The sequence below is a fragment of the Oncorhynchus keta genome, chromosome 1, assembly GCF_023373465.1.
Source record: "Oncorhynchus keta strain PuntledgeMale-10-30-2019 chromosome 1, Oket_V2, whole genome shotgun sequence".
NCBI lineage: Eukaryota > Metazoa > Chordata > Actinopteri > Salmoniformes > Salmonidae > Oncorhynchus > Oncorhynchus keta.
In genome coordinates this window covers 52,271,102-52,287,320 of record NC_068421.1, presented here as the reverse complement: position 1 = coordinate 52,287,320, position 16,219 = coordinate 52,271,102, and the positions used below count along the sequence as shown (strand labels likewise).

Sequence of the window (16,219 nt, the reverse complement as noted above, 5' to 3'; positions counted from 1 at the left end):
TACTGTATGGATTACACATATCCGATCTGTTGAAATCTACAGTGCCTAGGAGTAGTCGATTTGAAATTCAGAAAGTCTCTGATTTCAAGGAGAAAGAGAGTGCGAGGGGGATTTCAAGAGGGAGAAGAATGGAGAGAAAGCAACAGCTCTCGTCTGCTCTCTCTCTCTCTGTCTCAGCTATTCGCATATCTCTCATCCCCAGTAGGGGATAAAACACAATTCCAGCTCCCCTGGGGTCTCCTTAAACCACTAGAGTGCTTTTATTTATCGTCTTCATTTACTCTTTCACTTTTTCCTATTCCTTACTGCTCATTGCCAGAAAGATGCACTCCAGAACAGGGGGTCATTGGAAAGTGCCGGTGGAATTAGATAATGACAATGTAAACAGAATAGCATGAGTAATGATTATGTGGTCCTCAAATACCCACAAACCATACAAATGTATGATTCACTCGTTACAAAGAAACCATGCCTGAATGAACCTAACTGAGCGGATAATTGCCATACTCTGTCACTCTCTGATGAACAGAGGGGAACAACTAGATTTGTATAACCCATGTTCTTTTTGGCAGCAGGTCCTGCGCTCTAACCCCCCACCTGTGTATGTGTGTGTGTGTGTGTACCCGTGTGTGTGTACCCGTGTGTGTTTGTGACCTTTTGGGTGCTTTGCACTTCGATGCTGGATCCAAACATTCAAAATGTATTCACAGTGTGTGTATGTGCTCCGGCAGGGATAAGGACATTCTGTGGCAGAAGTCCGATGCTCTGGAGTTTGAGCAGAAGCTGCGTGCAGAGGAACGCTGGTTGCAGGACAAGGAGGCCACCCACTGCCTGGGCTGTCAGGGCCATTTCACCTGGTGGCTACGCCGACACCACTGCAGGTGGGCACTGAGAGGGCACTGACTCACCAAATGGCCATATTACGTCATGTTACGGGAACCGTAGACAAGGTGTTAATTGCTATTAGAGAGTCGGTGACTTTAGAAATGGTTGACTCTTCTTTTTTTCTTATCGTGACTTTTTTTCTTAACAGACTACGGTCTGACTGGTAATGATTGAAAACATTGTGATACACCTATACACCAGTGGAGGCTCCTCATATGAGGAAGGGGAGGACCATCCTCCTCGGGGATTTTCAAACATTCAAAAAGTTATCCTTTTTTTAGATAAAACTATGCTAAATATAATCACGTCACCAAATAATTTATTGATTAAAACATACTATTTTGCTAAGAAATGTCTACAGTAGCCTCAACAGCACTCTGTAGGGTAGCACCATGGTGTAGCCGGAGGACTGCTAGCTTCCGTCCACCTCTGCGTACATTGACTTCAATACAAATCTCACCCCCTTCCATAGACAAATACAATAATTATGACAACTTCAGGTGGATGTCCTCCAACTTATCAGAGCTCTTGCAGCATGAACTGACATGTTGTCCACCCAATCAATCAGAAAATGAATCTAGTATTGAAAGCATAAGATACAGCCTAGCTAGCACTGTAGTTTGATTGGGTGGACAAATTAATTCCTTTCAAAATGAAGGGCAAGCAAGCAAGAGAGAAAGATTAGATTTTTTAACTTTCAGTTTCACTTAGCTAGCAAATGCAGCTAGCTACTTTACCCTACTCAAACAGAGGGATGCTATGTTAGCTAGCTGGCTATGACTATCCAACACAACACTGGAACTCTTCCAAGTCAAGGTAAGCTTTTGGTTTTTACAAATGTATTGCCACTGTAGCCCGCCGGTGTAAGTACTAAACTGCTTACTGACTGTACACTGTAACGTTATTAGGTATGTTGACTATGACGTTACTTTAGCTAATATGGTGACAACGATGTAGGCTGTGGGTAGCAGTTTGGCTTAGAAAGGTTTTTTCGCCTGGACACATACTGCTGATGTGTTGTGCATTAATGTCCACAAGCGACGAAGGGAAAATATGAGAGGAGGATATAGATGCGAGAAGGAATAAAACGTGGCTATTATGAAAGTGAACTGTATTTACGTGTGATCAGGGGTGTATTCATTCCACTGATTTTAAACGGGATAAACATACCTGAATTTGTCCAATAGAAACTCTTGTTTGCAACTATTGGACTAATTATCACACCCTTTATCAGCTAGATGCAGGCAAGAGTGTGCAAGGCGGTATTGAATGTGTCACTGTCTGTCCATGTGTCACTGTCTGTCACCTCAAATTCTTCTCTTGACCTGTGTGAACCTACATTGTAAACTTTAATTCATAGGCTATGTTGTAGCAACCTCATTATGGGTATAGGGAAAATTAGAGTATCATGTAATAGCCTAAACCTATCTCTGTGAATGGAATATGAATGACAGTCATCCAATATGCTGTAATAGAAATAAGGCCATGCTGATAAAATTGTCCTCCCTCATCTTTAACGCCACTGACCTCCACTGTTATACACATTTGTAAACAGACCATTTTACATAGTGGTTACAATGGACAGAGGTGGTGAATCTGGCGATATTGCCAGGATGGTTGATTGAGTATATTGGCTAATAATTCCAAGGTCTCAATTATATTGGACTTTCAGGCAATTCAGTATTTGAATTGGCATTTTAGTAATTTAACTCCTGTATTGAATGAATGTTCCACAGTGATACAATACTCGACTCTCTTCTTGTTTCAGGCTGTGTGGACGCATCTTCTGCTACTACTGCAGTAACAACTTTGTGATGACCAAGCACAGTGGGAAAAAGGAGCGTTGCTGTAGGGAGTGTTACACCCAACATAGAGCCGTGGTGGAGAGGTTCACAGAGGGTGAGCTGAGTCCCTCCGACACCCAGCTGCCTCCCCCCGTAATTGGGCCTCACTCACTCCCCAAACCAGCCCCCTACAAACCTACTCCCAGGGTTACAGGTGAGAAATAGATGGTCTCACGTATGCCCACGCAAATACACGTACACACTCCTAGTATGCGCACTCAAAAACCCACACATACCAATACATGCTCACACACACACACACACACTTGCAAAGGCCTTTTTCAAACACTCAGTCGAAAGGGACACTTATTTAAGCAAACCCCCATTAGACAATTTGATTGAAAAACACAATTTGTCACAATTACTCTGGCCTTCTTTCAAGGTTGTGTAAAGTGGTTTTGTGTTGAATAGGGAAGTCATAACAGGTACTGAAACAAGAGCATCCTCTGTACCCTGTGGAATAAGAACAGAAACCTTCTGGCATTCCTAACCATTCTAGTGGTATACTTCCATTATCTTGTTCTAAGCAAAAGGGCGAGGGGTGGTAGGTGCCACCTCAATTCAATTGTCTTAATCTCCCTTCCGCTTTACTGCTTTCATGAACAAAAATGGCAGAAACCACAGCGGAGGTTGCTTGGCAAACATCTGCCTTGTTTTGTCACATTATTTTACCGGGAAGGGAAAATGTACGGCTACTACAGATTTCAAGTCTTCATATTCCTCAAAAGGTAAGTTCTGCTGTGGACGTTTATATAACAGCCAAAGCCCAATGACGTGCGTCGTCATCACACATACAAAACCTGACAGATGGGATAAGATAAGAAGTTGAAAGAGAGGCTAGTAAAAACATCAAGAGATACTATATGATTAGAATGGTTAAAACATTATGGAAAAGATCACAGCACAATTGAAAAATATATGGCCCATGGAAACCAAACGAGGGGGGTCTGTGGTGATAGGTGGAATGGGCTGAGAGTGGCTGAGGGGGTGGGATTAAAGAGCTTATGTTTGGTAATGTGTTATTGTTATGTGACTGCTTTATATAAAAGTACCATGTGTGTAAAGCGTGTGTGCAAAATGTCTATGTAAAATGTGTATGTAAAATGTTTGTACATTCCCAGTCAAAAGTTTGGACACACCTACACATTCAATGGTTTTTCCTTATTTTTACTATTTTCCACATTGTAGAATAATAGTGAAGAAGAAATCAAAACTAGGAACTCACACATATGGAATCATGTCGTAACCAAAAGAGTGTTAAACAAATAAAAATATATTTTAGATTTTAGATTCTTCAAAGTAACCACCCAGGCTAGTGTTACAAGTACATGACTGGTTTGATCACCTGTTTCCTGTGCAGTGTCAGACCCCAGCACCAAGACTGATGATGGGGCCTATGACATCATCACAGAGGAGGATACGAACGGTATCTATGACACTGACTCGCTGTCCCTAACCACAGGGGATTCATTGGAGGGGGAGCAGGACACACGGCCACTGGGGGCGCTAGAAATGTGAGTGGAACCAGACATGGACAGATACCTAGCCAAATAAACACACACACACACGTGTACACACACACACACATGCATGCGCCTATACACAAACGTGGGTACACACACACAGCATTCCAAGTGCACAGTCATGACAAACTCTTGAGTTATGACAAGCTCTCAAAGAGTCATGAAAAACTCTCAAATCTCTCAAAAGACGTGCGCTCATTTCATGACAAAAAGTTTAGTCCTTTAGGAGGACTCTGAGCAAAAAGCACTTGATTTCCAGTGGCATGCAGTGAACGGGCTTATCTCGTACCACAGAATTCCCTCAAAGTAAGACTTTATTCACAGCAAATATATCTTTATTTTTCAATATTAAGAATTCCAACGGTATTGGCATAAAACTTCTTAGGGGCAGGTGGGACGGTAGCGTCCCACCTGGCCAACATCTGGTGAAATGGCAGAGCGCGAAATTCAAACTACAGAATTATAAATATTTAACTTTCATAAAATCACAAGTGTAATACATCAAAATAAAGTTTACCTTCTTGTTAATCCAGCCGCTGTGTCATATTTAAATGGCATATATTATATTATTATATAATATATAATAATATAATATTATTATATTATTATATTATTATATATTATATTTCAAAAAGGCTTTACGGCGAAAGCACACCATGCGATTATCTGAGGACAGCGCCCCGTATACAAAACCATGAAAAACATATTTCAACCAGGCAGGTGCGACACGAAAGTCAGAAATAGCGATATAAAAAATGCCTTATCTTTGATAATCTTCTTCTGTTGGCACTCCAAAAGGTCCCAGGTACATCACAAATGGTCCTTTTGTTCAATAATGTCCTTCTTTATATCCATACAAACTCAGTTTAGCTGGCGCGCTTCAGTCAATAATCCACCCAGTTTCCCTCCATCAAAATGCATCCCAAACGTTACTAATAAACTTTTCCAAACAAGTCAAACAACGTTTATAATCAAACCTTAGATACCCTAATAAGTAATTAAATGATCAAATTTAAGACGGATAATCGTTATTGTCTGCCGGAGAAAAATACCAAAGAATGCGCTCTCATGGTTTGTCCTCTGGGTTTCGCAGGCCATATCAGTTCTGTTATACTCACAGATATTATTTTAACAATTTTTAGAAATTTTAGAGTGTTTTCTATCCAGATCTACCAGTTAACTTTGGGCACGCTTTTCATCTGGACGTGAAAATACTGCCCCTACCCAAGAGAGGTTAACGTTTCGGGAAGTAACAACTAGCCCTCACGTGGATGCCATACAAGATATGCAGCACTCCAATGGATCCTGATGATCTTGCAAGTGTGATCAGAGTGATTGTCCGTGAGGAAATATCCTCCACTCACATCACCAAGCTGAGCCCAGTCAACAACACAGTAGTGAAACTTCAAACCACGGTCATCAATTGAGACTAAAAGGAAAAAGATCTCAAGGTTTCAGCTACTGCCCTGCACACCTGGCTGGAAACGGTGGAGAAGAACACATTGATGACACATTGCTAGTTGCAAATAAGCTGCTGGAAGAAAAGACACAGGTGCTAGGAAACCATGGCAGGAAATGTAATTTGAGAATAATCGGATTGGATCACGGAATCCAAAGATGGTTAACCAACAGCCTATGTAAGCACAGATCTACAGAAACAGCAAGTTACCTACAACCAGGTGAGAAGACTACTGCGCGAAACTAACCTGAGGTACAGCGTGGTTCACCCGGCGAAGCATCAACAACAAGACCCACTCAAGCCTCTGAAGCAATGGAAGTCAAACCAATGCTGGATTCCTCCCCCGACCATAATCTACTCGGCCTCACAGGCTTTCTGACCCCCCTCCCCTTTCTGTATTATTTATTTCGCGTTCAACTCCCGTCTGTCTTTGTGTGGGTGTTCAACCCACTTACTTTTTTACACCCTCTTGACCCTCTTAGACGGGACCCACGATAAGAATGTCCCAGAGGGAACTGAACAGCAATGAGCAAATTACTGTTCAAATTAGGATCTGTTGAATGCTTCATATTTAAATAGTGACTGTACAAACATTTTTTGGTTTCACGCTTCTGAGTTTTTATTTCACGTTAATGATTTCATGTGGTTTATTACCCCCCCTCCCTTTCTAGTCCAGTAGAATGTATTTGGTATTTAGATTATGGGACTATAATAGAGGGAGCTCTGTGGATGGGCTATTTGTTCCTGTCATGCCAGAGCCCTGCAACTGGATGCATCGTTGTTGGAGTCTACAAGAAAGGGATGTTGTAAATATTACGAATATAACACAGCTGCAATGTAATCATGAATATTCCCTTTTTGGTGGGAGGGAAAGGGGGGTTTATATGAGTTGCGACCTGGGGAGACTCCTGGGATTTTTTTTTTTTTTACATATTCTATGCTGGTTACTGAATACACATCTATTTACTTTTTAAGTTATCAGTGCTTTCTTGGAATTTACAGGGCATGAATGAACAAAGAAAATGTACTACTACAGTTGTTTTGATATTATCAATAGGAAGTGGTAGACATTCCCATGCTCTAGGAAACTCATAATAATGATGGATGATATAAGCAAAATAGAAAACAACAACTTCAAGGTGGCTGCCTCCTCTACTGCTAATAATTAAACAAAAGCAGTAAGGGACAGATCAAAATTTAATGGGGAGGACTCCCCCATAGAATTAACAAAAAATTATGTTTACGACTACAAATAGCAATAACTGTAGCGACCCTGTGTTTATCAACTTTGCCACTTCAGCATGCTTTGGTGGCACAGACGATGCCACACAGGGCTACGGACCAGAAGTTTGGCGGTTCGCCGACGAGGTCCCTCTCCCTGCCTGTTTAATTACACTACGACCAGAGCCGGCTGCAGACAATTGTCAGCTCGGTAGAAATAGGATTTTCTACATTTTGATGCCATATTTATAATTATATAAAATATACGCAATGATTTTTCCACCAACAGGTGACTGTGCCAATGCACCACACAACCAATCGACAAAGGATAACGACTTCGGAAACTTGCGTTTTCAACATCACAAACATCTTGACAAACAGAAAGCCTCATAAAAAGCATGAGCTGGCGCACACCCAGAGAAAATGATTTAGTGTAGAGGTGCTGACTAACGGTGAATAAACTGTAAGCTATAGAAACAAAGGGAGTCGCACACTCCATATATAGAACTTCCCAGTCATTTATTGGGTAAAAAACACCAACGTTTCGGCATCACTGTGCCTACTTCAGGGTCATTTCATGAATGCTTGAACTCGGTTATGTCGACAAACAGTACAATTAGTGTGATCAATGACAACAGTGAGGGGTGTGTCGTAATTGCTCGGTTGTGTCATGGTTCCTTCTGGCACCAGAGGGCGACAGAGGCCGTCCTAGAGACTTTTATTGGACTTATTCTTATTGTCTTATTTCATGATTGTGTCCCTGTTTTTAAAGAGGTGTGTCTTCTGTGGTCCTTTGCAGATGCTTGAATTGTTTATCGTGTGCGTTCCTTTCCTGAGTGAGTTTGAGACTTAGTGTTTTTTCTTTCAAGTATACAGTGATCTTGCGGCTACCGTATATCAGTAAAATATTATGTTTATACTTAAGCACTGATTCCTCGCCTGGTCTCTTCTCTGCGCCTGGGTCCAACCTAACCACGTCACAGGTTGAGCAGAATGAATTGAGCAAAACTGTTAAGACAATAGCCCACAGCATATTGAATATATGATGCCATTGTTATCATTAGCATCTACATACATTACTGTTTCATTTAATTTCACCTATGGAATTAACTGAATTTCTGCATAAATTGGTGATAAAAGTTGATCTGATCTTCATCTAAGTCACAACAATAGACAAACACAGACAAACAACCCCGTTCTGCTAGCGGAACCCCTCGCCAACAGCCAATGAAATTGCAGGGCACCAAATTCAATCAACAGAAATCTCATAATTCACATTTCTCAAACATACAAGTATTAGACACCATTTTAAAGATAGAATCGTTAATCCAACCACTGTGTCCTATTTCAAAAAAGCTTTTCGGCGAAAGCAGAACATATCATAATGTTAGTTCAGCAACTAGTCACAGAAAGCATATAGCGATTTTCCAACCAAAGAGAGGAGTCACAACAAGCATAAATAGAGATCAAACGGGGCTGGGCAGCCCTATTCAACATCTCCAATCTCGTCTCATTGATTGGACTCCAGGTTAGCAGACTCTTAACTCCAATTAGCTTTTGGAGAAGTTATTAGCCTCGGGGTTCACATACTTTTTCCAACCTACACTGTGAATGTATAAATTATCTATTCAATTTCGACAAGAAATAGACAATAATTTGTGTGTTATTAGTTTAAGCACACGGTGTTTGTCTATTGTTGTGACTTAGATGGTCAGATCAAATGTTATGACCAATTTATGCAGAAATCCAGGTCATTTCAAAGGGTTCACATACTTTTTCCTGCCACTATATTTAAATATTTCCATTTTTATTTTCTTACATTTATAATCTTTTGGTTCGACCATAATGCGTTATAAGGATCATCAACAGCGGCAACATATTGGGTGTACATTCATTTACAAGACCTGTCCAATATAATTGGTCATAAGAATGGCTTGAGATCACAGTCAATATTCTGACCACTAGGGGTCAGTGGTTTTAAACAGGATATCCTGTAGACCTCCCTCTGAGGTAGTAGGATCTCCATGCTACCTCCTCTCCTTGGTAGAGCAACATGCTCAATGCCTGTGTATTTGAGGGAGGAGATGGGATGGTTAGCTTCAACAAAGTGAGCTGCTACTGGATAGTCAATGTTCTTACACCTGATTGGTGTTCAGCTATGTGTTGTTTTAATTGTCTTTTCGTTTTCCCTACATAGGCTTTCCCACATGTACAGGTGATGAGATAGATTACTCCCTTTGTCTTGCATGAGATGATACCACTAACAGGGATTTTTCGACCTGTGTGTGGATGTCTGAAGAAGGATGTTTCTGTAGTGCTATTGCAAATCAAATGTATTTATATAGCCCTTCGTACATCAGCTGATATCTCAAAGTGCTGTACAGAAACCCAGTCTAAAACCCCAAACAGCAAGCAATGCAGGTGGGCGCATGAGCCACATAGTTCCCATTTGGAATGGGTGTCAAGAGTTTCTGAGTGGGCTCAGGGGACGGGCGGGTCAGATCTCACCAATCTATCCATAATATTGCGACCACACTTATAGAGCACCAGTGGGGGCTCCTTGAAGAGGTATGCCAATGCTTTTTCAGGATTGCTTTCGTTTTCTATGAACACTTGGTGTACTTAGTGCAAAACACTGTTGCGTTGTTTTTCTTCTTTGGTTTAGTTTTTAGCAATTCCTCTCTTGGTTTTTGAGATGTTTTCATCATTGCAGTATTAAGAGTTTTGTCCTTGTAGACTTTCTTTTTGAATTTATCTGTCATTTTCTTAACATTGCTGTCAAAATCTGACTTGTGGCCACAGATTTGTTTAACTGGCTACATGGTTGACCATTCCTGAGGGGAAGGGAATGCATACTATCTGCACGTAGCAAGGTATTGCGATCTATGGGCTTTGTGTATAAGTCTGTATGTAATGCATCATTCTCTTTGATCCATACGTTCAGGTAATTTATTTTTCTATCATCAATCTGCATGGGGCATTTGAGATATTCCGAGCTCTCGTTTAACACTGTTTGGAATTCTGCTGGCTTCCTTCCCAGAGCACAAAGACATTATCTGTGTATCTCTTCAATGGGATGATTTTAGAAATAAGGGTGTGTCTCTGTTTTGTAAATAAGTGCTTCCTCAAATTTGTCCCACATGCAGGTTCTCATAGTTGGATGCTACTCCCCGAATTTGAAGGAGAAAGTCTGACTCAAAGATGAAGTAGTTATTGGATAATACCAGTTCAGCGAGTTGCAAGATGCAATCATTGAATGGAGCACGGTTAGGGTCTCTCTGATGAAGGAGGTGTTTACAGTGCCCGTTTGTGAAAGTGATAGAAGTTTGTGATAGAAGTCACCTTTAGATAGGTGTCGGTGACATTCATTCGCATAGTCACATTTGTTTTGTATACAAATTCCTCTTCCTTTGTCACATGTTTTAATGATAATGGAAGGATCTGATTGTAAATCCTTAAGAGCCATTCTCTCGTCTCTACTCAGGTTATCATAGGATTTGTGTTTCTGTTTGTCTTTCAGTAGGTCATCTACATCATTTTCAACAATCCTACAGAAGGTTTCTATGGATGCTTTGCATTTGGGGGGAGGTATGAAGGAACTTTTTGCCCTTAATGTGGTTCTCTCAGAGTTCTTAGGTACCACAATTTGGTTGATGGCTCCATCTCCTGCTTGACTCACGGAAGGGCATGTATGTCTATTGATTAACGTTGTAGACCTACAGTGGCAAGAAAAAGTATGTGAACCCTTTGGAAATACCTGGATTTCTACATAAATTGGTCATTAAATTTGATCTGATCTTCATCTAGGTCACAACAATGGGCAAACATAGTCTGCTTAAACTAATAACACACAATTATAAGTTTTCATGTCTTTATTGAACACACCGTGTAAACATTCACAGTGCAGGGTGGGGAAAGTATGTGAACTCTTGGATTTCTAACTGGTTGACCCTCATTTGGCAGCAATAACCTCAACCAAACTTTTTCTGTAGTTGCGGATCAGACCTGCGCAACAGTCAGGAGGAATTTTGGACCATTCCTCTTTACAAAGCTGTTTCAGTTCAGCAATATTCTTGGGATGTCTGGTGTGAACTGCTCTCGAGGTCATAACTTCTGAAACTCGGCAGTTTATTCTTGTTCTGGGAAATTAAGGGTATTCCATGCGAGAAATTGCCAAGAAACTGAAGAACTCGTACAACGCTGTGTACTACTCCCTTCACAGAACAGCGCAAACTGGCTCTAACCAGAATATAAAGAGGAGTGGGAGTGCACTCTGCAAAAATGCTGCCAATTTAGCTCAGAATGATGACATTTGGCACACATGCTCAGGGATATGAGTCTAGCTAACCTACTGTTCAGTTTGGCTGCATGGGGGCGCTGTTTGACAGGAAAAATCATTCATGCACGCTTATTGGCTCATAGCGGCAATATTGTTTGAGCAAGAGTCTTGGAAAATATTGTGTTTGAAGATGTGCATCTATGTTTGCTGTATACCAAAATTGGTGCCGATCAGTCCAGAGGTTCTGCAGAAGAAAATGTTTGAAAGTAGTCAATGTCATAAAAAAAATCCAAAATACATTGAAAGAGTATTGCTTGATCTGTTTGATTTTCAGTTTTGATAATTTGCAAGCTTGGTAAGGAGTACAGAAGTAGCTTATCATAAGGGCAATGTTTCCAATTTGTCCTGGTGGCATTGGGCCCACAGCTTGAACCCCAGCATTGCTGTTTGCAGCTATTTTATTTTTGATTTTGTTTGGTCTTTTGTCTTTTATGCATGTTTTTACTTTCTACCTTATTTTGATGCTTTCTCTATGTACTTTTTGAATATTATTGCCTGTCTGTGATCTGAGCCCCTCACAAGAAAATAAAAACACAAAAAAGTTGGTCGCACTCTGCTGCCTTCCATTTGTGGACACCCGCTGCTGAAATGATTGTGAATGGAAGTCATAAGCAAATCAAGGAGAAAGCCTGGAGTTAACAGTGGGAAAAAAAATGACCGTAAATGTATGCATCCAGAGGTGTGATTTAACACGTCCAGGTTTGATTAGGGTGGCGCGTTCTTTCCCCCAGGTTTCCTATATAATGTCTTCCATCCTAGCTAAATTGCCAGGTTGGGTAGGGTGGCGCGTTCTTTTCCCCCAGGTTTCCTATATAATGTCTTCCATCCTAGCTAAATTGCCAGGTTGGGTAGGGTGGCGCGTTTTTTCCCCCAGGTTTCCTATATAATGTCTTCCATCCTAGCTAAATTGCCAGGTTGGGTAGGGTGGCGCGTTCTTTCCCCAGGTTTCCTATATAATGTCTTCCATCCGAGCTAAATTGCCAGGTTGGGTAGGGTGGCGCGTTCTTTCCCCCAGGTTTCCTATATAATGTCTTCCATCCGAGCTAAATTGCCAGGTTGGGTAGGGTGGCGCGTTCTTTCCCCAGGTTTCCTATATAATGTCTTCCATCCGAGCTAAATTGCCAGGTTGGGTAGGGTGGCGCGTTCTTTCCCCAGGTTTCCTATATAATGTCTTCCATCCTAGCTAAATTGCCAGGTTGGGTAGGGTGGCGCGTTCTTTCCCCAGGTTTCCTATATAATGTCTTCCATCCGAGCTAAATTGCCAGGTTGGGTAGGGTGGCGCGTTCTTTCCCCAGGTTTCCTATATAATGTCTTCCATCCGAGCTAAATTGCCAGGTTGGGTAGGGTGGCGCGTTCTTTTCCCCCAGGTTTCCTATATAATGTCTTCCATCCTAGCTAAATTGCCAGGTTGGGTAGGGTGGCGCGTTTTTTCCCCCAGGTTTCCTATATAATGTCTTCCATCCTAGCTAAATTGCCAGGTTGGGTAGGGTGGCGCGTTCTTTCCCCCAGGTTTCCTATATAATGTCTTCCATCCTAGCTAAATTTCCTCATCTGCTTGCATGCGCCTCTCCTTTATCAAGGTGTTTTGGTACATCCGTTATGCACTCTGCTTTTCCGCGCGCTAACTATACCACACAGGTCAATATAGTCAACCAGTCCGTCTAGCCTGCCCTCTATCCACCATTCATAGTGCCAGTGGTGGTAATGTGGATTATTTGTCCAGATCTGCAATATGCTAACTAGCAATCCTACCACACATAAAATCATTCAAAGCTGGACCAATTGTCAATATAATTAGAGATGCCAAGGTGCGTCATTGCCTATGAAAGAACAGTGAACGCTTGAGACACACAGCTCAAAAAGCTGTCCTATTGTTCTTGTTTAGGGACAATAGAATTATCCTGCACAGGCTAGCCTACAGCACCACATTGTAATGCATAATTGCGTTATTGTTTTTAAGTGAGTTAAACATTCTACTGTAGGCTGTCAACTGCAACTGTCATTTGATCAATGGCGCAAAAGCCTTGTGATTTGAATATTTCATGCCATTCATTCCATTTGGACCAATTGTGGGTCGACTCTCGACAGTTCATAAGGTATAGAAAGACACAGTAGCAGCTCAGCCTGTCGTAGCAGGCCTGCTCTGCCTCCTCTCTGATCCGAGTGGCTATTCTTCGCGTACCTAGAACCCAAAACGCTTCAATATAGCCTAAATATTTGTCATTTAACTTTTAGAATGTATTTCCTTTTATGTGTGGCATAAACACAACCAGTCACAATGTTTTAATCTGATTAGGCTACTTCAAAAGTCTCCTGTAGGCTACCTGGGCGCGTTCGTCCGGAATATAATCCAGCATCCAAACTGTGCAGATTGATGGTGTTGAAATTGCAAACCATGATGTTGAAGCGCCCGAAGTCGGTATGCTTTGCTTATTAGTTGTGGTGTATTGGCACAGAAACCTGATGGTGGATCATTTGTTGAAAATATGTAAAAATGTTTATATATAGCATCAAATTGGCAAACGTCTTCAAACACAGGGTCACTAACACAAATATTGCTATTTGCACTGATGTGGTGGTAAATGAAAAGTTGGGCAAACTCTGATCGTTGGTCACAGTGAGAAAGTTCCCTATACATTTTTCCCTACAGGCAGATAAACTGTCATGCAGTTTTACCCTCCAATACGCCACCGGTTATTTGTGGTTGTAAACATTATGACCACAGTATGGTTTGGTTCGGCCCTAAAGTCTCAGTTAGCCAATAGACACAGTAGATGTGTGGTTTTGAGAAGCTATGTGGTAAATCAATACTGTCTTTTGTCATGTGACCCACGGCATGCAGAGGCACAGGAGACACGACTCCAGATGACCCAGAAGAGAATGTGCCCACTCTGCAGGACGCAGAGATCGCCCTTCTCAAGTCTGGAGAAGTCACGTGAGTCTAGAACTTTGTGCACGCACACACACATACATACCCACACACACACGTTGCAGATCTTTCACTGAACCCGAATAACACATCAACAACTAACATTTTTGATGTCAATAACAGCACTACTATTCCAGCTTCCTCTGCCAGTACTTCCTTTTTCCATTACAGGCAATTTCACGACTACACTGAATCCCGGCCAAGACTGGCAGTGTAGTGTGTGAGAGAACTCAAGTTGAAATCTCAAGTCAAATCAAATTACTACTTTTCCTCTGATATGTGATGATGCCGCTGGAGGGGATGGCTTTATTGGCCCTTATCCAACCATGCTATTTTGTTTGTTTTTCTGCGTTGTTCGTATCTTGTTTTGTACACAATGTTGCTGCTATCGTCTCTTATGACCGAAAAGAGTTTCTGAACAACCGAACTGTGATTACTCACCTCAAATTGGACAAGGTTTTTCTTTAATGAGTCATACGGGAAGGATATGCTCCAAATACCCGAACAGGCCCTCATCCCCTTCATTTGCTGGAGAAGGAAACTGAGATTTTGCAGAAAGAGGTCAGGGTGCCTTGTGATTATCAGGCGACGAGTGGCTAATCTGCCTTTACCCTCCGTACTGCTATCTGACGTTCAATCGCTGGAAAATAAATTGGACAAACTGAAACCACGTTTATCCTACCAACGGGACATTTAAAAACTGTAATATCTTATGTTTCACAGAGTCGTGGCTGAATGACGACATTAGTAACATACAGCTGGCAGGTTATACACGATTGGCAGGATAGAACAGCAGCCTCTGGTAAGACACGGGGCGGGGGCCTATGCATATTTGTAACCAACAGCTGGTGCACAATATCTAAGGAAATCTTGAGGTTTGCTTGCCTAATGTAGAATATCTGATGATAAGCTGTAGACCATACTATCTACCATACCACCACAGACCGATGCTGGCACTGAAACCAAACTCAATGAGCTGGATACCGCTGTAAGCAAACAGGAAAACACTCATGCAGAGGCAGCGCTCCTCGTGGCAGGGGACTTAAATGCAGTGAAACTTAAATCAGTTTTACCTAATTCCTATCAGCATGTTAAATGTGCAACCAGAAGGAAAAAATACTCTCGACCACCTTTACTCCACACACAGAGACGCATACAAAGCTCTTCCTCCATTTGGCAAATCTGACCATAATTCTATCCTCCTGATTCCTGCTTACAAGCACAAATTTAAGCAGGAAGCGCCAGTGACTCGGTCTATAAAAAAGTGGTCAGATGAAGCAGATGCTAAACTACAGGACTGTTTTGCTATCACAGACTGGAACATGTTCCGGGATTCTTCTGATGGCATTGAGGAGTACACATCAGGCACTGGCTTCATCAATAAGTGCATCGATGACGTCATCCCCACAGTGACTGTACGTACATACCCCAACCAGAAGCCATGAATTGCAGGCAGCTTTCGAACTGAGCTAAAAGGTAGAGCTGCCGCTTTCAAGGAGCGGAACTCTAACCCAGAAGCTTATAAGAAATCTCGCTATGCCCTCCGACGAACCTTCAAACAGGCAAAGCTTCAATACAGGACTAAGTTCGACTCGTACTACACTGGCTCCGACGCTCGTCGGATGTGGCAGGGCTTGCAAACTATTACCAACTACAAAGGGAAGCACAGCCAAGAGCTGCTCAGTGACACGAGCCTACCAGACGAGCTAAATAACTTCCATGCTCGCTTCGAAGGCAAGTAATACTGAAACATGCATGAGAGCATCAGCTGTTCCGGACGACTGTGTGATCACACTCTCCGAAGCCGATGTGAGTAGAACCTTTAAACAGGTCAACATTCACAAGGCCGCAGGGCCAGACAGATTACCAGGACGTGTACTCCGAGCATGCGCTGACCAACTGGAAAGTATCTTCACTGACATTTTCAACCACTCCTTGTCTGAGTCTGTAATACCAACATGTTTCAGGCAGACCACCATAGTTCCTATGCCCAAGAACACTACGGTAACCTCCCTAAAT

At 41.9% G+C, this 16,219-nt stretch overlaps 1 protein-coding gene across 3 annotated transcripts in view; it reads left to right on the top strand.

Annotated features, from left to right (window-relative positions):
* Window positions 1-16,219, top strand: part of LOC118387451 (FYVE and coiled-coil domain-containing protein 1-like) — a 52,301-nt gene that overhangs the window by 29,433 nt on the left and 6,649 nt on the right. For 2 of the 3 annotated variants that reach the window (XM_052527376.1, XM_035775831.2), the window contains exons 12-15: window positions 732-881; window positions 2,654-2,883; window positions 4,090-4,243; window positions 14,114-14,206. In XM_052527376.1, coding sequence (XP_052383336.1) covers window positions 732-881; window positions 2,654-2,883; window positions 4,090-4,243; window positions 14,114-14,206 — 627 coding nt within the window. The remainder of the gene's footprint in view (window positions 1-731; window positions 882-2,653; window positions 2,884-4,089; window positions 4,244-14,113; window positions 14,207-16,219) is intronic. The other variant, XM_052527389.1, reaches the window with a different exon arrangement.